Source organism: Engystomops pustulosus, chromosome 6 (assembly GCF_040894005.1).
Source record: "Engystomops pustulosus chromosome 6, aEngPut4.maternal, whole genome shotgun sequence".
In the NCBI taxonomy this organism is placed as follows: Eukaryota; Metazoa; Chordata; class Amphibia; order Anura; family Leptodactylidae; genus Engystomops; species Engystomops pustulosus.
This window is the reverse complement of record NC_092416.1, coordinates 184464514-184484563: the sequence shown is the minus strand read 5'-3', so window position 1 is coordinate 184484563 and position 20050 is coordinate 184464514. Positions and strand designations below refer to the sequence as shown.

At 47.9% G+C, this 20050-nt stretch overlaps 2 protein-coding genes across 2 annotated transcripts in view; both read left to right on the top strand.

Annotated features, from left to right (window-relative positions):
* Positions 1-11971, top strand: part of LOC140065410 (uncharacterized) — a 39542-nt gene extending 27571 nt beyond the window's left edge. Inside the window, exons 4-6 of the mRNA XM_072113030.1 lie at positions 10889-10979; positions 11199-11617; positions 11823-11971. Of these exons, the coding sequence (XP_071969131.1) occupies positions 10889-10979; positions 11199-11617; positions 11823-11921 (609 nt within the window). The 3' untranslated portion in view covers positions 11922-11971. The remainder of the gene's footprint in view (positions 1-10888; positions 10980-11198; positions 11618-11822) is intronic.
* A 164-nt stretch (positions 11972-12135) lies between these two features.
* The window catches only part of LOC140066025 (uncharacterized), a 50581-nt gene continuing 42666 nt past the window's right edge, over positions 12136-20050 (top strand). The window contains 4 exon segments of the mRNA XM_072113589.1: positions 12136-13738; positions 13740-14079; positions 15530-15609; positions 17455-17641. Coding sequence (XP_071969690.1) covers positions 12162-13738; positions 13740-14079; positions 15530-15609; positions 17455-17641 — 2184 coding nt within the window. The 5' untranslated portion in view covers positions 12136-12161.

The window sequence follows — 20050 nt, the reverse complement described above, 5'->3', positions numbered from 1 at the left end:
CTTTTACCATCAAGATGAAATAAAGATCTTGGGGCACATTTATCAGGACCTCTGCGCCACGCCCTGAAATAATCACAAATGCTAGTGCAACATCCCCCACCGGGGCCTAGCCTTTACTTGGGGCCTGGAGACAGCCGGGGCCCGGAATACCGGAGTGGCTGGCGGTTGCGGCCAAGGCACGCTAGTGTCATGGTGCTAGGTATGGGAACCGGAGGGCTGTCCTACAGCCTGGCAGGTCTCCAGCAGGTGGTGTTGGCAAAAAATGATGAGAGAGAGGCTGCTGTAGTAGTTCTCCCTGGGGCAACCCTTTGGGGTCTGGAGTATGAGTCCCTGTGTGGTGGATAGGGTGCCCGTTATGGTGACAGCCATAGTAGCAGGGATCAGACGTTGTACAAAAATAACTTACAGTTCTTTATGGGAACTGACAGAAACAGTGGATAACGTACCAAACGAATCTTGACAAATAGTAGCAGGCTGGGGATGCACTTGTAGAGGGAACCACAGGGATTGATCACCAGCCTGGATGCAAGGTCAGGCTGGGGGGTAGCTTTGTCCTAGTAGGATGCTTCAGCTTGTCCTGGGTTACTTCAGATATCACCCTTGAAGGTCGGATGATACCCCTTTACTCTCACTAACTCCTCAGAGCTATACTGTTTCACTGCTCTGTCTGACTATTCTGTCTGACTGCACTGACTGGACTAGACTGACCTCTAGAACTTTCCTGACCAGGGGTTTTATTGCTCCCACTGGTCAGATGGGGGTTACTCCTCCAATTGCATCCCAGCTTACAATACAATATGAGAACAGGTGTGATTGGCTGATGGAAAGACATCACCTTAAACAATTAACTCCTGCCTCCCCAGGCAGAATCTACCGCTGCAGTGTTCCCTGTGTTGTGTAGTGACCTGCTGTGGGGTTGATCATACTCCACACAGGTTGCAGGCTACATATTGGGACATATTCGCAACAACCCCTCTGCCTTGAATCGGCAGGGATGTTGCATACCCCCGGGGCAGTCGAAAGAGCCGCCCTCGTCTCAACTATTGACTGGATAGGGCACAGAGGACCCACTGCTGGCCAGCAGCGGCGGCCTCCGCGGGGTCCGTGTAAGGAATAGCCGGTAGAGGTAAATACAAAGAGGCACTTTGGTGAAGTGCAGGCTAAGTGATCTGTAGGGACAAGCCGCCCATGGTCCTGGAGACAGGCACCTGGGTTGGTGTCGGACTAAGACAAGGACATGTGTATTCTAAGCACGACAGGTGGGCGCTGACGCCGTTAAACCAAACTGTACAGTATGTAAGGCGTGGTGTCATGTACTTTAATCCACTCCTTGCACCAAGGCCTGTATATTTGTTTATGAACACTTCTTCCCTGCCGACAAATTTATAGCATATGTGTATTACATTGGCATATGTGATACAATAAGACATTGTACAATTTACCTGCTGACTGACATTCTTACCCTTGTGTGATTGGCATCCTGGTGCTACAGCTTTAGCACCCCCGGTCCCCTAAGGACCCGCAGTTTACGGAATACCCCCACTTACGAAGCTTCGGTTTGAGGAATAAGATTGCGATCAGGGTTTACATGAAAACGGTCCGACACAGGCACACTACAGTCTCAAAAGCTTATGAATAGGTTACTGCAAACTACTGACAATAGATGGCAGTTGTGCAAACATTAAATAACTCACATTGGCTTTAGCAGCCCAATGGATAAGTGCTTGAACGTTACATGAGAAGAGCTACTCAGGTTGGCAATAGCAAAGTGCCACAAAATGTCCATTTTCCTGTGGAGAAAAGGCATAAATGCAAACAGAATGTCTCAATCCTGCAAATAAAGAACATTCAGTGCAACACAAAAGTCATTAGCAACTTTTCCTTGTAGTAACTGGCTAAAAGTCTCTCAGAAGGCTTTTGAAGAAAAAGTCCATCTTATGGGCACAGCCCTTGACGTGGGAAAAAGTGCAGTAAACAAACGGTCTACTCTGGATGTAATGGAACAGAATCCTTTGGTAGTTATCTTTGCTTCAGCAGAGGTGGATGCTTATGTAACATATAATACTGGTAAGCAGTTCAAGGAGAGTCTCTTGACTGAGGTAAATAAATAAAGGGAAGAGTCCCAGGAAAGTTTCTGCCTCTATGGGTTAGGGGCGCTCAGCCCAACTGGGAATAGCAGATAAAGAACATTATTTACAATATACACAGTACCTGGAGAGGGATACAGCCCATCAGGCGTTACTCAGAATCTGAATTGCAGTCTGTAGGAGTGAGTACTTCAGGATCGGCAAAGCAGACAGCCTTCGGCTTCCGATCTTTCTGTTGGGACAACTGGTACTCCTGCACATACGCAGGAGGTTTCCCCTTTGTCTCTCGCTGTGATCTCCTGAGAATCAGGCACTGGAGTAGGGATTGCAGGCTCCTCAGAGATGACAGGGGCAACAGGTTCTAGGACAGGGTCATCCTCCACAGTCAGCAGCACTGGAGTAACTCTCGCTGGAATAGAGGCAATCACACAAAGTTGAGGCACAGTCACAAGTTCAAGGAAACTGGGGGTAGAGGAACACAATAGGGCTCTTGGACTAGAAGTTGGAGTCCTAGGACTTGACACAGGGGTGAAGGATCGTAGACATCTCTTCAGTCGGTTCCTGTGTACCCGGATTGATGGACGGTCTCCTCTTGAAATCTCGTAGACTTCAGGGGAGAGACTGTCCCTAACTAGGTATGGCTCACATTGCCATCGCCCATCTAACTTACTGGTGGGATGGTTGTTTTTCAGCCACACTCGTTCTCCGGGGGCAAAGGCTCAGCACAGGCATTGCGGTCAAAGTCTCTCTTTTGCTTGTCTCGGGCCTCTTCCACCCGAAGATCGACAATTTCTCTGGCATCCGCCAGGCGCCTCTGATCCCAATCAGTCTGAGGGAGTAGAGATTGTGAATCGGGGTTTTCCATGCCCAGGGCCATATCGGCAGGGAGATGGCCATGTCTCTCGAACATCAAGTAGTAGGGAGTGTATCCTGTGGAACAATGGGTGGTATTATTGTACAGGTATACTAGCTCCGGTAGTAACTTTGGCCAGTCAGCCCTTTTTGAAGGAGTCAGGGTTCTCAGCATGTTGATGAGAGTCTGGTTCATCTTCTCACAGAGCCCATTGCCCTGAGGATGGTAGGCTGTGGTTCTCAGCTTCTTGCAGCCATAGAGGGTACACAGCTCTTGGAACACTTGTGAGTCGAATGCAGTTCCCTGGTCCGTAAGGATTTTATCCGGACAGCCATAAGGGAGGATGAAGCTCTTCAACAGGGCCGCTGCGGTGGTCCTGGCGGACAAGTCTCTGACTGGTCCTGCAACCACAAACTTGGTGTAATGGTCGATTATTGTCAAGGCATATTCGTGACCGGATCTGCTGGGCTCCAACTTCACGTGATCCAGAGCCAGAATCTCCAAAGGCCGTAGGCTCACAATGGGATGTAGAGGAGCCCTTTGATTGTGTCGCTCTCCTCGAGCGATTGCGCAGGCTGGGCATTCCCGGCACCAGCTCTCGATGTCGGGCTTCATGTTCACCCAGGAGAAGCGCTTCCGGAGGGTAGCTTCATTCGTTTGAGTGCCAAAGTGTCCGGACTGGTCGTGGTACATTTCCAGCACTATCTTGGCATCCCTCCGGGGAATCACAACCTGGTACAGTCGGTCATAGGTGATAGGATCCAGAGTTCTCCTTTTCAGTAGGCCCTGATGCATACTCATCATGCATACTGAGTCTTCCTCTGGCGCCACAATTGGGATAATTCCCCATCGGCCCTCCTCCGACGAATCCGTTCAGGCACTCGCCCACTAGAGAGAGAGTCCATAAGTTCTCCTATGGCGCGGCCATCAGCCTGCAGACTCATCCAGAGGTCTTTTTCTGCCGGCGGCACAGACTCTTCTGGCGGGGTAGCTGGTACTGCTTCTGAGGGTAAGGAGTAGACTCTCTGGGCCTCTTGGTGCATAAACCGGGCAAAGAACCCTGGCATTTCCACATCTTCCCACTGAGCATCCATGGAGGGCCCCTCCCACTAGTCAGCGAGTCGGGACAGAGCATCAGCATTGTCGTTGGTCTTGCCAGCCCGGTACTTGATAGTGAAGTTGAAATTCGCTAACCTGGAAGCCCATCGCTGCTCCAGGGCTCAGGATTTTGAAGACTTAGCCAGATGTTGGAGGTGCTTCTCGTAGGTCTTGGAGTAGATGATGATGTTATCCAAGTACAGGAGGACGGTCTTGAAGTTCTGATGACCCAAACATCTCTCCATTAAACGCTGAAACGTGCCCGGGGGGGTTGCATAGGCCGAAAGGCATGTTGTTGAACTCAAACAGGCCCATTGAGGGGGTGAAAGCTGTCTTCTCCCTATCTTCAGGCGCCAGGGCCACTTGCCAATAGCCACTGGTCAGATCCAAGGTCGAGAAGTAAGCAGCTGACCCTAGGGCTGCGAGGGATTCCTCGAATCGAGGCAGCGGATAGGCATCCTTGTGGGTGATATTGTTTATCTTTCTATAGTCAACACAGAACTGAAGGGTTCCATCCTTCTTTTTCACAAGGTCCAACGGGGCAGCCCATGGGCTGTGACTCTCCCGGATAACATTGGCTATCTTCATCTCTTGCACCAGCTTCTTCACCTCTTGGTAGCGGGCTGGAGGTATTGGCCAGTATCTCTCTTTGATAGGAGGATGAGAGCCATTAGGGATGGTATGTTGGATCAGGGTTTTCTGCCCAAAATCCAGTGGGTGTTTGCTGAAGGCCTGGTGGTGCTTCATGACGACATCCAGGACACCTTGTACTTGGTCTGCAGGAGTAATATCGTCGTCTCCAATATTGAGCTCAAGCCATTAGGACTGCTCGGCAGGCTCACCCTCAGCGCTTTGTTTCACCTCCAGCTGTTGGGAGGCAGACAGAGAGGTTTCCACTAAGTCTTCAGGGTGGACGCTGAAGAGGGTGGCTATGGCTTAGTATCTTCTCAGATCCACTGGGGAATCTCCCACATTTAGTAGTCTGATGGGTACTTGTCCTCGGGATACACCGACTAGGCTCCTGGCGGCTAGAATGGGCAGGTCTTCGTCAGCTGGTAGAGGTTCTACTATAGCCTGGCAGTCTTGACCTTGGACGCCCATGCAGGCTCGGCACCATACTAACGTCTCAGTCCCAGGTTGAAGGCGTACAGGTTGTGGATCTTTGATCCGGGCTCTGCAGATTTCTCCATTCGGGCCAGCAAACTTCTGTTGCACCGCTAGGACCTGCATAGTCTCCTGAATTGCCTTCCGGGAACCGTTGGGCACTGTTGGTAGAGAGTTGTGGAGAGCCTTCAACACTTCAGGGTAGCAGTTGCAGAGGACATTGGTACCCAGTACCAGGGAGAAGTTACCGTCTTCAGGCACTTGTGTCACCACTACGCCCTGCCTGGTTAACTCAGTGTCTCCAATGGTTAGTGTGGGTTCCAAGTAGCCGTGGATGGGTACGGTCTTCCCATTGGTAGCAATAATGTTCAAGTAAGCTTTGCAAGGCTGTGTTAAGGATGCTCCTCTCCGGCATCTCTCGAAGGTCGTACTTCGGAGGGTGGTCACTTGAGAGCCTGTATCAATTATGGCCGGTAGGGTTACTCCGTTGATGGTTACATGAACCATGGGGCGAGTCCCCACGAACCTGGGCATCCAGTTGGCATCTCGGGGACTTAAAGGTTCTTCCCTTGGAGGTCGTCCCGTAGCTCCAAGGGTTTGTCGTTTAACTGACGACATCCATCCTCTTCATGCCCGTATTTATGGCAGTAGCTGCACCCCTGGCGGGGTTCCTTCTGACTCCAGGTGTTGAGGGACTTTGCCTCCCTTGGGCGCGGTTTGACTGGGGAGTCACAAGGAGTGACTGACCGTACAGAGTCCCCTGGTGGTTTTCTCCGTGTTGAGGAGATGGTTACTTCAAACTGAGACAATCGGTCGAGTATTTTACTCATGTTGTCCGCCAGGTTAGTGACTTGTTCTGCGGTAGGCAGTGATGTCGGCTGCATTGGATGACAAGCTAGAGCAGTGTCCTCCATTTCCACGGATTCAGGATCTTTCTGCGGTCCAGTGGGCAGTCGGTCCCTTAATATGTCGATGGCAATTTCCTTGAACTCAAGAAAGGAGGCCTGGGCATGTTGAGTAAAGATTATCTTTAGTTGACACCTTTGATTTCTATCAACAAGTTCATTAATGAATTGTTCCCTTAGGGTTTGGTCAGAGTTTTCAGCCTCTTTGGGATCAAGGCGAGTTATGGCCTTCCATGTCTCATGTAGGGGGAGGGCAAAGTCTCTGAGGGACTCTTGAGGCTTTTGTCTTTTCCCGAAGAATTTCTGCTTCAACTCTGAGGCAGTACATTTGTCAAAGGTGTTGCGCAACTCACATACTCACAAGGTGTTGCGCAGCCTAATGAGAATTTGGACCACATTCTGGCCCTGTTCTCAGGGCCAAGACTTGACTTCCCGGAGAGCGGGTCCCTTTAACTGCCCGGTTAGAATGCCCACTTTCTGTTCCTCTGTGAGCGGATACAGGGCGAAGGTAGCTAACAACTTGGCTCTGAATTCAGGGAGAGTGTGTAATTCTCCCTCGTAGTGTGGTAACCAGGAGGCCCCCAGATAGTAAGGCATGGTCAGAGGCATCATGGTGGGAGTCTCGGGGACACTGGCTGTAGCAGGGCTGAAGGGACTCTCTGGCGGGCTTAACATGCTCAAGTCCCCTGAGGAGGGACCAGGGGACGGTACCTGCTCCGGACCCGTATCCTCGTCCTGGGCTGACATGATTGAGCTAGCCTAATGAGGCCTAAGGGGTACACAATGTCCGTTGCTATGGGCGATGGCCAGTACTGGGGAATTGGGCACTATAGAGCACAGTCACTATTCCCTGGGAGGTAAGCCAATTAACCTAGCGTCGGAAACAATTTCTACCCCCCTTTAACTCCCCAGCGGCACTCACTCAGGATCAGCCGCGGTGACAGGACAGCTCCGGTGATGTACCGCGCTGCGACTATGCAGCGGCGGGGTTATCATACACTGGCGCACGTGCTCCAGTGTATGATAAATATGCCCCATTGTGATCTTACTTAGGTGCCTCGGACAACTTCTTTCTTGCTGTTTACAGCTTTCACTGTCAGGGTCGAGGTATTGGACCCACTGTACCACTGAAAGCAATGATACAAGCAAAGTGGATTGGACTTGCTGCGGCAGGATACCACCAGGTCGCTCCACAGACGAAACTTGCTCGCGGTGACCAAGGTTGAGGTATAGAGTCAACAGGCAAAATCGGAGTAGATGTCAGGCGGAAGGTGAGGACAGGCGGCAAAGAATCGAAGTCAGGAACGTAGCAGGAGGTCACAACGGCTAAAACACAGATAGTCAGGGAAAGCTTTCTCAATGGCATAAGGGCACAAAGATCCGGCGGGGCATGAGGGAAGAGGTTGGCTATTTATAGATTGTCAGGTCACCAGCGGCAATTAGTGGTGTGCTGGCCCTTTAAATCTCAGACTCGCGGCATGTGCGCACCCTAAGAGGAGGGGATGCACGCGCTGGAGCGAGAAGACCGCCACTGGAGCGCAGCGGGGTATGTGAACCTGCTGCTGGTGTGATGGGTCTTTTACCAACTCTTCCATGGCAGGAACATCAGTAGACACAAAGAGAGGAAGAGGTAAGTGTGAATGTTGTCCATAAACAACAAAGAAAGGAGCAGCACCGGCAGACTCCGAGTCCAGAGAGTTGTAGGGGAATTCTGCCCATGGCAGTAGAGTGGACCAGTCGTCCTGTTAGGTGGAGATAGCAGCAGCCCAGGGTCTGATTAACCCACTCAACTTGCCCATTGGACTGTGGAGGGTACACTGAGGAGAAGTCCAGCATCACTTTGAAGTTGACCGCACAGGGATTGCCAGAAATGGGAAACAAACTGGACCCCATGGTCTGAGACAATGTGCAGGGGAAGTCCATGAAGCCGGAAGATATGGAGGAAGGAACAGGCTAGCAAGACGAGGAGAAGAAGTTAGACCAGGCAGAGGAATGAAGTAGGACACCTTAGAAAACCGATCTCTTACCACCCAAATGATTGTATTACTGGAAGAAGATGTGAGAACCATAATAAAGTACATGGCTATGTGAGTCCATGGGCAACTGGGTATCAGCAACAGCAGGAGCAGTCCTGCTGGCTTGATAAGTGATGACTTGTTAGGGGCACACAAAGTGCAGGAACTCGCAAAATCTCGAACGTCCTTGACCAGATCTTGCCACCAGTAGAAACGAGATATGAGAGCGACAGATGTCTTCACACCAGGGTGCCCAGCCACACTAGAGCAATGTCCCCAAGTTAATATCCTCCTCCGTAGAGCGGATCGGACATAGGTCTTGCCAGGAGGAAGCTGCCGTAGGTCCACAGGAGCAACAACAAACAACGTTCAGGAGGAACAATGTGTCTAGGAACGGGTTCTTCCCCAATTACGTCAGTGGCACGGGAGAGGGCATCGGCCTTAACATTCTTCTCTGCAGGACGGAAATCTATCAAAAAATTTAAACGGGAGAAGAAGAGGGACCAGCGAGCCTGTCGTGGATTGAGACACTAAGCAGTCTGGAGGTACAGGAGGTTTTTGTGATCAGTATAGATACTGACTGGATGTAGAGCTCCCTCCAGAAGATAATGGCACTCTTCCAAAGCAAGTTTTATGGCCATAAGCTCCCGATCACCAATAAAGTAGTTCATCTCTGCAGGTCTTAGAGAAGAAGCCGCACGTGAGGGTTCAACCTTTGGGCCCTTTCTGGGTGAGAACAGCTCCAGCACCAACCGAGCAGGCGCCAACCTTGAGCAGGAACTGTTTCTCAGTATCGGGCTGGTTGAGAACAGGAGCAGAGGCAAAGGCAGAGTTCAGTTTGGAGAAAGCTTCTTCAGCCGCCGCAGGCCATAGCTTAAGATTGGCGTTTCTCTTTGTCAGTGCCACAATGGGAGACACGAGGGAGGAGAAATGCGTAATGAACTGCCGATAGTAATTAGCGAAGCCCAGGAATCTCTGGATAGCACAAAGTCCTACTGGGCAAGGCCACTGAAGTACCGCAGATAACTTGATAGGATCCATCTTTAGTCCTTTGTCAGAGATGAGGTAACCGAGGAATGGAAGACTCTTCTGATGAAACTGACACTTCTCGAGTTTTGTGCTTAGGCGCCTGAGAACTTGTCGTTCCTGAATCTGATGGGACTCGAGGTCTGCAGAGAACACTAGGATATCGTTCAGGTAGACCACAACACAGTATATAGCAAATCTCTGAAAATGTTGTTGATGAACTCCTAGAATACAGCTGGTACATTAGAGTCCAAACGGCGTGACGAGATACTCAAAATGCCCATTAGGAGTATTGAAGGCGGTCTTCCACTCATCGCCTTCCCAGATATGGATGATCAAAAGCAATGGGTAGCGACTGTTCAGTGTAGGGTTAAGGCCACAATAGTCTATGCATGGACGGAGTGAGCCATCCTTTTTGGCCACAAAAAAGAACCCTGCATCGGCAGGAGAAGAGGACCTCTGCAGGTCCTCCTTCAACAAGGTGGTCTCAGCAGATGATGCCTGGGCTGGTTCCTCAAAGACGGCCCGGAATTCCGTGAGGAACGCGGTGATGTTGGCAACGACCGGGTTGTTCCTATCCCAGAGGGGGGTGGTCCATGCCAGGGCTTTCCCGGAGAGTAGACTGACCACAAATGCCACCTTAAGCCTCTCTGTGGGGAACTGCGGTGGCATCAGCTCAATGTGCAGTGAGCACTGGGTGATGAAGCCCTGCACGACTTGGCGTCTCTGTCATATTTGGACTGCATGGGGTTCAGTAGAAGGCAGAGTAGCTGCTGTAACAGATGGTGCCGTAGGAACAGGATGCTGCTGGGTGATCAGAAACTGCTGCATGATGGCGGTGAGATGGGAAAGTTGCTTGTCCTGCACCGCAATCTGCTGAGACTGCTGAGCCATGATGGTGGTGAGGTCAACCAGTTTTGGCAAGGGAACCTTGGTGGGATCCATGGCCGGATCTTACTGTCCGCGTCGGGGTAGTAGACCCTGTGAGCGATGTCGCTAGCCGACACCTGGGAGCAGGATCTAAGTGACACCTGGTTTTCACCAGAACCCGTCACAAAGCGGGTTATACTTGCTGCGGCGGGATACCTCACAGGCGTGACTTGCTAACGGTGGCAGCCAAGGCGAGGTACAGAGTCAACAGTTGTTGTCAGGCAAAAGATCAGGACAGGATCGGAGTCGGGAAGGAGCGGAAGGTCAAGACTGGCGGCAAAGAATCAATGTCAGGAACATAGTAGGAGTTCACAACGGGTAATGCACAGACAGTAAGGGAATGCTTTCTCAATGGTATAAGGGCACAAAGATCCGGCGGAGCATAAGTTGCCTAATTATAGATCAGATGGCCAGCGCCAATTAGTGGTGCACTGGCCCTTTAAATTTCAGACGGCCGGCACACAAGCTCTAGGAGGCGGGTGCGTGCTGCAGTGAGAAGACCATCGCTGGTGCACGGCAAGGTAAGTGAACCCTGTGAGGGGGCACAGGGAGGCACGTTGGTGCGCCTGCAACCTGGGACATGGGTCGCAGGAGCACCCGTGACATTCTCTTTGCACTCCAAATGACGAGTTTTCTTTATTCTTCGTTTTTGTTTTATTTTGAAATTGAAGTTTTGGATGTTTCCTTTTGTAGATCTGGTGGAGCAATCCCTAGTGAGATTCTTAGGCCTCTCAAGACATTTAGTAAAGGGGTATACAGGGTCACAGATTTTAGAGTGTCAGATTTTATAGTGTCCAAGTTGGGGGTTAAAAAGAACCTTCTTCATTGTCTGGTGACTTTTCCAATTTTTCACCCTTTTTCTTGTATCAGGATGAAGATGTGAATAATATTACTGCTCCAGAGACATATGTGAGGGGCGATGAGCGATGTAAGGAGGAGATTCCTACAGGTAACTGCCCAGGTGAGTAGTAACCACTAGATAAAGCAGAGACGAGTGATAACACAATACAGAACATGAAGACATAGACTAAGAAAAGCTGGAAGGTGGGAGCTATGAGGGTCAGGAATACTGCTCACCAGGACCTCGGAGGAAGAGGCTGAGATGTTACATCAGTAATAATACAGAACCTTTTGGTTCAGTGGAAACAGTTTTCTCACAATCAATGTTCATTTTTTGCAGATGACTGTACCAAGAGCTCAGAGGAACATATGATATCAGAATCTGAAGCAGAGGAACCTAATATGTCAGTAGATACATCCGAAGAGCAGGACAACATCCCAGATGAATCCTCAGACCTTCACAGGACCAATCCATCGCCTGAGCCTATTAAATTGGTTCCATCTACAGAATCATCAGGAACTGCAAAGAACATTATCATAAGTCATACAGAGGAACTGCTATTTATATGTTCAGAATGTGGGAAAAGTTATACAGGAAAAATAAATTTTTTAAGACATCAAAGAATTCGCACGTGGGAGAAGCCGTATTCATGTTCAGAATGTGGAAAAACAAAACTGTTTCAGAAATCATATCTTGCTAGACATCAGAGCATTCACACAGGGGAGAAGCCGTATTCATGTTCTGGGCAAACTGCTAAAGTAAGTTTTGGATGTTTCCCTGGTGGAGCAATCCCTAGTAAAATTCTTAGGCCTCTCAAGACATTTAGTAAAGGGGTATACAGGGTCACAGATTCATCTTCCCTGAGTGGAGGACAGATTTTATAGTGTCGAAGTTGGGGGTTAAAAAGAACCTTCTTCATTGTCTGGTGACTTTTCCAATTTTTCACCCTTTTTCTTGTATCAGGATGAAGACGTGAAGAATATTACTGCTCCAGAGACATATGTGAGGGGCGATGAGCGATGTAAGGAGGAGATTCCTACAGGTAACTGCCCAGGTGAGTAGTAACCACTAGATAAAGCAGAGACGAGTGATAACACAATACAGAACATGGAGACATAGACTAAGAAAAGCTGGAAGGTGGGAGCTATGAGGGTCAGGAATACTGCTCACCAGGACCTCAGAGGAAGAGGCTGAGACGTTACATCAGTAATAATACATAACCTTATGGTAAGCAGGAAAGAGTTTTCTCACAGCCAATGTTCATTTTTTGCAGATGACTGTACCAAGAGCTCAGAGGAACATATGATATCAGAATCTGAAGCAGAGGAACATTATATGCCTGATCCTATTAAATTGGTTCCATCTACAGAATCATCAGGAACTGCAAAGAACATTATCATAAGTCATACAGGGAAACTGCTATTTATATGTTCAGAATGTGGGAAAAGTTTTACCCTAAAATCAAGTCTTAGTAAGCATCAGAGAATTCACACGGGGGTGAAGCGATTTTCATGTTCAGAATGTGGAAAACGTTTTTACCACAAATCAGATCTTGCTACCCATCAGATCATTCACACCGGGGTAAAGCCGTATTCATGTTCAGAATGTGGGAAATGTTTTACTCGAAATAATGAGCTCCTTAATCATCAAATGATCCACACAGGAGAGAAGCCATTTTCATGTTCAGAATGTGGAAAAGGTTTTCGGCAGAAATCAGATCTTACCAAACATCTGAGAATTCACACAGGGGAAAAGCCATTTTCATGTTCAGAATGTGGGAAATGTTTTACTCAAAATAATGAGCTCCTTATTCATCAAATGATCCACACAGGAGAGAAGCCATTTTCATGTTCAGAATGTGGAAAAGGTTTTCGGCAGAAATCAGAACTTACCAAACATCTGAGAATTCACACAGGAGAGAAGCCATTTTCATGTTCAGAATGTGGAAAAGGTTTTAGGCTGAAATCACATCTTACCAAACATCTGAGAATTCACACAGGGGAAAAGCCATTTTCATGTTCAGAATGTGGAAAAGGTTTTAGGCTGAAATCACATCTTACCAAACATCTGAGAATTCACACAGGGGAAAAGCCATTTTCATGTTCAGAATGTGGGAAATGTTTTCTACACTTCGGAAGTTTTGTTAGACATCAGAGAATTCACACAGGGGAGAAGCCGTATTCATGTACAGAATGTGGAAAAGGTTTTAGGCTGAAATCACATCTTACCAAACATCTGAGAAGTCACACAGGAGCGAAGCCATTTTCATGTTCAGCATGTGGAAAAGGTTTTCGGCAGAAAGCAGAACTTACCAAACATCTGAGAATTCACACAGGAGAGAAGCCATTTTCATGTTCAGAATGTGGAAAAGGTTTTAGGCTGAAATCACTTCTTACCAAACATCTGAGAATTCACACAGGGGAAAAGCCATTTTCATGTTCGGAATGTGGGAAATGTTTTCTACACTTCGAAAGTTTTGTTAGACATCAGAGAATTCACACAGGGGAGAAGCCGTATTCATGTACAGAATGTGGAAAAGGTTTTAGGCTGAAATCACATCTTAACAAACATCTGATAAGTCACACAGGGGAAAAGCCATTTTCATGTTCAGAATGTGGGAAATGTTTTCTACACTTCGGAAGTTTTGTTAGACATCAGAGAATTCACACAGGGGAAAAGACATTTTCATGTACAGAATGTGGGAAATGTTTTCTAACCATGAGAAATCTTGTTAGCCATCAGAGCATTCACACAGGGGTGAAGCCGTATTCATGTTCAGAATGTGGGAAAGGTTTTAGCCAAAAATCAGATCTTAACAAACATCAGAGAAATCACACAGGGTAAACGCCATTTTCATGTTCAGAATGTGGAAAAGGTTTTATCCAAAAATCATCTTGCCAAACATCAGAGAATTCACACAGGGGAAAGGCCATTTTCATGTTCAGAATGTGGAAAAGGTTTTAGGCAGAAATCACATCTTGCCAAACATCAGAGAACTCACACGGGAGAGAAACCATTTTCATGTTCAGAATGTGGGAAATGTTTTGCCAAGAATCCACATCTTGCTAGACATCTGAGAAGTCACACAGGGGAGAAGCCACACAGTGGTAAAGCAGAATTCACGTTATTAATCGGGGGGGAAATGTTTGGGCAACAGATCGCAGATGTTTTAGCCTTAGATTGTGTGACAGTACGTACTAAGAGGAACACGCTAAAAAACTGATGATTCCAAGTCATATCTATATCTAATTTTAAGATCTAAGAATTTGTTACTAGTTACCAGACATTTACTTATAAAATATAATTGTCGCTGCCCCATCTTTAAAGAAATTATGATGATGAAACAGACAGAAATAAATAACTTCATTATACACCTTAACACTAGGGATGGGCTTGGCCCTGATGTGTTTTCAGATGTAGTGCTGAGGCTTTTCCACATTTCCTGCTGAGGCATCTCAGGATTGATAGCAGTGCAAAAGTGACACTACATGGAGCACAGGCTGCCAAAAATGCAGTTTGTCCTGTAATCTGAGGATGATAGAATAAAGAGAAGTTCAACTTGAAATCTAACAGCTTAAAGAGCGCTATTAGCTGGAACAGCCTTCCCCTTTCCCTTTTTGGCAGGATAGCGGCGGTAAAAATGACTATCCTGCCTAAGCTGCTTTATGTTTTCGAGACGTTACCAGTATCGGTGTCACTGGGCGCTATTACACTTTATATGGGGGAAGAAGAGACACAGGATCTCTAGGACTGTTTTGATCTCTCACAAATCCAAGGGGGGGGGTTATCGGTGCCGGATATAACCAGGTATTACTGGGCGACACACTGGCGGCGTATTCCGGCATGGTCCACCCTGTTGGCATTTTCTAAATGGATGGAGATAGAAAAATTGTGGTTGGCCCCCTTTCACCCTAACTCCTTTCTCTGTCCTAAAGAGGCACCCGCATTACCCAGCTCTCAGCTAGGCCCTATTTCATTCACGATAAAATTATGGAGGGCCTGTTTGAACAGGTTTCCACTGGTATCTCAGTGTTCTCCTGTGCAGTCTTTCTTACACACTCCCTCTATGCAGCAGGCAGGAAATCAAATCCTGGCATGAGAAGGGATTATTCAGGTTTGCAGACATTGTAGATTACCGAGATAGGAAGATCTTGCCCTTTGACACCTTACAGGACAAATTTCACCTCCCGCCCTCGACCAATCTCTATTACATACGCATTAGACACTTACTGCAATCTTTGGATAGTACCAAGACAGTCTCAGTACTGCTACCCACACCTCCGGCCTTATATCAGATATCTACATGATACTATTGCACCCGAACTCAGATGAAGCTATCGCACACCCATACATGGCCAAGTGGGAGGGCATAGTGGGGGGACCTATATCACAAGAAACATGGCAACTGATTTGGCAAAGGGCGGCTAAAACCTCCTTATTAACCAGTACAAGCTAATGTCGCAGCGGTATCATACTCCATCCTTGTTCCCTAGATTATTCCCAGACATGCGGATACTTGCTGGCGATGTGGCTCAGTTGGGGGGACTCTTCAACACATATTCTGGACATGTCCATTCATACAGCCTTTTTGGCAGGAGGTGGAGACTCTCCTCCAGGCGGTGGATATTCCACTCTCTCCTTTATTTTACCTGTTGAATGTCTCCCCTCAGCCCATGGCCAAGACAGCTAATAAACTGAGTTTACACATCCTCACGGCTGCGAGGTGTTTGATAGCGCAATTCTGGAAAAGGTAAGCCCCTTCCCTCTCGAATGGACCTACTCTCCAGGGTAAGGGAAACTCGCAGTATGGAATCCCTGACTGCCTCCCTGAATAATCGCATTTCATTGTTTGATAAAACATGTGAGCAATGGGATCGCTTCTGGGTAGAAGAGCGGGCAGGAGAGTGATCCCTCTGCCTGTTCTTTTTTTTTTGTCCTTTTCTACGTCCTCCAGGTCCCTCCAATGTAGGAGAAAGATATCGCAGTTTGAATCTACCCACAGATTTTTAGACGGAGACCTGTAGAAATGAAATATCTTGCGGGACTTGGGCCTGTTGGGTATAATTTTAATGGCTTCTTCTGTATAGCTTTAATATTATGGGGACATTATACTGTTAGGCTTAGGTTTGAAGCCTCTTGTTATCCCAATGGAAAGTGCAATTGTTAATATTCCATGGGAAAAACTCTGTCTTACACTCTTACTTCAATGCATAAAATGTACTTGATAATTCTTTTTTGAAAAATGATAATAAAAATACAATCATAAAAAAAAAGAGTGCTATTAGGCCGTCATAGAGAACCTATCATCTGCCACCCAAGCACTAGAACTTCTGGATTATATTAGCAGATCAGTAATAAAGTCCAGAGAAACCAGACAGTTTTTTATATCGACCCCGAAGTAGAATATTCTGGCTTTTGGAAGCGCGAGCGTACTCGAGTCCTAGAGGCGCGCGCGCCAGCTTAAAAAGATTTTGCAACATTCCTGAGTATTCCTGCGTTCCAGTGTGTTCCTGTGTTGCCGTGTTCTTGTGTTACCAGAGTCCCTCCATGTTTCTGTGTTACCAGAGTTCCTTCGTGTTGCCCCAGAGAATCCACTCATCCCGAATCCTGACAGTAACATCTGGCCATGGATTCTGCTGAGGTTCCGCTTTCCGGTCAGCCCGATCTTTCTACCATCGTGGTCCAGCAATCCCGGCAGATTGCCGCTCAACGCAAACAGCTGGGACAGGTCACCACCATGCTGCAACAGCTGCTAGCCGCTCAACATCAGCAACAGGTTCCTGAGATTGCTCCCGCATCTGCTGCTACCCCTGCCTGTCTTCCTGCAGCTAAACCTAAGCTACGGATGTCTATGCCCAACAAGTAAGATGGAGATCCCAGGCTGTGCAGGGAGCACTGGGTTACAAAGTCCCTGAACTCATGCCGTCTCAATTTGTCACGGAGCGATCCAAGGTGGCATTCATCGCCAGTCTCCTCTCCGGGAAAGCCCTGGCCTGGGCTACCCCTCTTTGGGACAGAGACAAACCGGTCACGGCTACTCTCATGACATTTCTGGCGGAGCTCCGGTCCTGCACGAGGGGATTCATACGTAAGTACTCTTCTCTGGCTGGTGCAGGCTTTTCTTTGTTACCAAAACAAGGTCACAATTAAGAACCGCTATACGTTGCCGTTGATCACAGAGCTGTTTGACCGTTTTCGTGGAGCAAAGATCTTCTCCAAATTGGATCTTCGTGGGACCTACAACCTCATTCGTATACGCCAGGGAGACAAGTGGAAGACTGCTTTTAATACCTGGTGATGCCGTTTGGAATGCACCTGCCGTCTTCCAGGAATTTGTTAATGACATCTTTAGAGACTTGCTTTATGTCTGTGTAGTGGTCTATTTGGGCGGCATTCTGGTATTTTCTCCGGATCTTGAGACCCACATACGGCAAGTCCTCAGTTGTTTAAGGGCCAATTGCCTTTACGCCAAACTTGAGAAGTGCCAATACCATCAGCGGAGTCTTCCATTTCTCGGCTATATCATCTCCGACAGAAGTCTCCAGATGGATCCTGCCCCGCTATCTGCGGTTCTTCAGTGGCCTTGTCCTGTAAGACTACGCGCTATACAGCGGTTTCTGGGCTTCGAGAATTACTACCGGCAGTTCAAACCGCACTTCTCCTCTTTGGTGTCTCCTATTGTGGCGCTCATCAAGAAAGGTGACAATCCCAGACTCTGGCCTTCGGCAGCTGAGGAGGCCTTCAAGAACTTAAAGTCTATGTTTGCTTCAGCTCCAGTTCTTGTAAGTACCAACACAGAGAGGCCTTTCCATCTGGAAGTGGATGCCTCCTCAGTAGGGGCGGTGCGGTGCTTACGCAGAAGAGTCCTAAAGGTAGAACCCTCACCTGTCTTCTTCCCGGTGTATGTGAGTGCGTGTCTTGCGACACAATTTGAAATGTTAAATCCCATGCGTAGTCCGAATCCGTCGGGTTGTCCGATGGCCCGCACCCCACATTGTGTGCGTGCAAGCCGGGAACCCCAAGGAAAATGCGCTCCGCAGACAACAACAAAAGAAACTGAAACAACACAAGAAAACATATCTACTATAAGAGAAGGGGGGGGGGCAATGGAAAGAGAGGGGGCGGGTACTAAAAGAGAAAGAACCTGTAGAATTAAGTAGTTCAGCTATAATTGATTGATCGATGAGCGGAAGAGATAACTAGCTCAGGTGAACTCAGGGGGTCGGTGAAAAGCCATCCACGGACCCCAAGTATGGAGTTGTTTTACTAACATAGCATGTTTGTATGCCGTAAGCTCCTCCATTCTTTGGAGTGATAATATTTCTCGGAGGATGTCCATAGTAAGTTTTTCATAACCTGGGGATCAGGACACGCACCGCAATTAAGATGAAGCCCATGAGAGAGCATCTGACTGAAGGTATTGAGCGGGATATTATGGATAAAAGCAAGGGTGGCGGGTCCTTTTGTAGCTCCAAACAGATATGTAACATTGTACTGGGGGCTTGCTTACATCTCCAGCTCTCTGCTAGGCAAGAGGAGAAATCAAATGCAGTGTAGCCAGGACCCAGTAGCACCTAGAAATAATTTTTGACGTTGGTTTCTAGGGCTTTGGTAAAGATGGAGAGCTTATGGCACAATTCAAATGATTTGGCCCAGTCTCGGGATGTAGGAGACCGTCAACCCGTGTTCCCATGCACCAACATAGGGCGGGACAGCCTCCGCCCAATTTGTCTAAGTAGATGGCGTATATTGCAGAAGGTGGGCGAGGGGGCAATACACATCTTTTCAAACGGGGTGATGTCTCTGTGCAGGTGTAGTCTAGATTTAAAGGATGAGTAGAAGTGGAGTAGTCGTGAGTATTCCCACCTGGAGTGGGCCAAGACCAATTGAAAAAAAAAAGACCAGCGAAAAATAAGCCTATCATTGGCTCTGAGGGGTGACAGATAGGTTGACGAGACCAGACCAAAGAGTTGGTAAGGCTCAGGTAGCTTTCTTTAAGTCCTTAGGGTCTGCTCCATGACTTAAGGGAGCTTTGAAAGGTAGTGTTCGTGTGTAAAGGAGGGATTGCAGAAGGCTTGGGGCAAGTATAGTCTCCAGTTCTATCCATACCTTATAAGATTTGTTGTGATATAAATCAAGGATGCGAGCTTGAACAGTCGCGTAGGTCAGTACTTTTAAATGATGGTGATAAGGCACCATCCTTCTAATTTTTTATGTCCAGTCTGAATGTAACAAGAAGTAAGAAACCAGAGCCCATTTCGCTTATGGAGGGTTTACGCGTCAGTCAGTCTGGAGGTTCTCATGGTTTGGGGAGATGACTACAGGATGTTCCAGCAGATATCTCTGCTCTTTGTGAGTTTTATCACCATCAGTTCTGTTTTTGGTTTTTTTTCTATGCAGAAAAAGCTGTAAGGATCTTTTTCCCTTCTATCTCAAATCAGTCAAGTATATCAGGATGTCATCAGTAGTGGATTAAAATATAGGTGATTTGGACAGTAGCCTGGTGCCCATGGCCACCCAAACAAACTACCGAATATTCACCCATGTAAGCCTTGTCATTTTCTTCATGCTCTCAATACACATGTACATAAGAGCCATTTTCCAAATGTCCTGAAACTGCAGATTGAAAACAAAAGCAGAAAGGATGCATCCCCCATTCCCCAAAAAGCTCAATTGAAGTACTAGTAATTGAAGTACTATAATACAGCCCAGGACCCATGGGTGCATCACCACACAAATAACAGATTTCAGGCAACAGTGTTAACAAATTCTATAAAGACAGTGTCAGGACTCGGGGTCAGCGAAACCCCCTGGACCACCGCGGGAGATGGTACTAGATGACACCTGGGACCGGAATTAAAGTGGCCCCTGGTCTTCACCAGAGCCCGCCGCAAAGCGGGATGGACTTGCTGCAGCAGGGTGCCACCAGGTCGCTCCACAGGTGCAACCAGCCCGCGGTGGAAGCCAAGGTCGAGGTACCAATTCAGGAGACAGTCTCGTAGTCAGGAACAGGCAGGTTGTCAGGGCTGGCGACAGAGATGCAGAGTTCAGGTCCGTGGTCAGCAACAGGAGCAGAAACGGGAACAAGGAACAGGATAGGAACAAGCGCAGGGAACAGGAAGTTTTCTCTTCTCACCATAAAAATCAAAGATCCGGCGGGGAGTGATGGGAGCTGCCGGTTTAAATCAGAA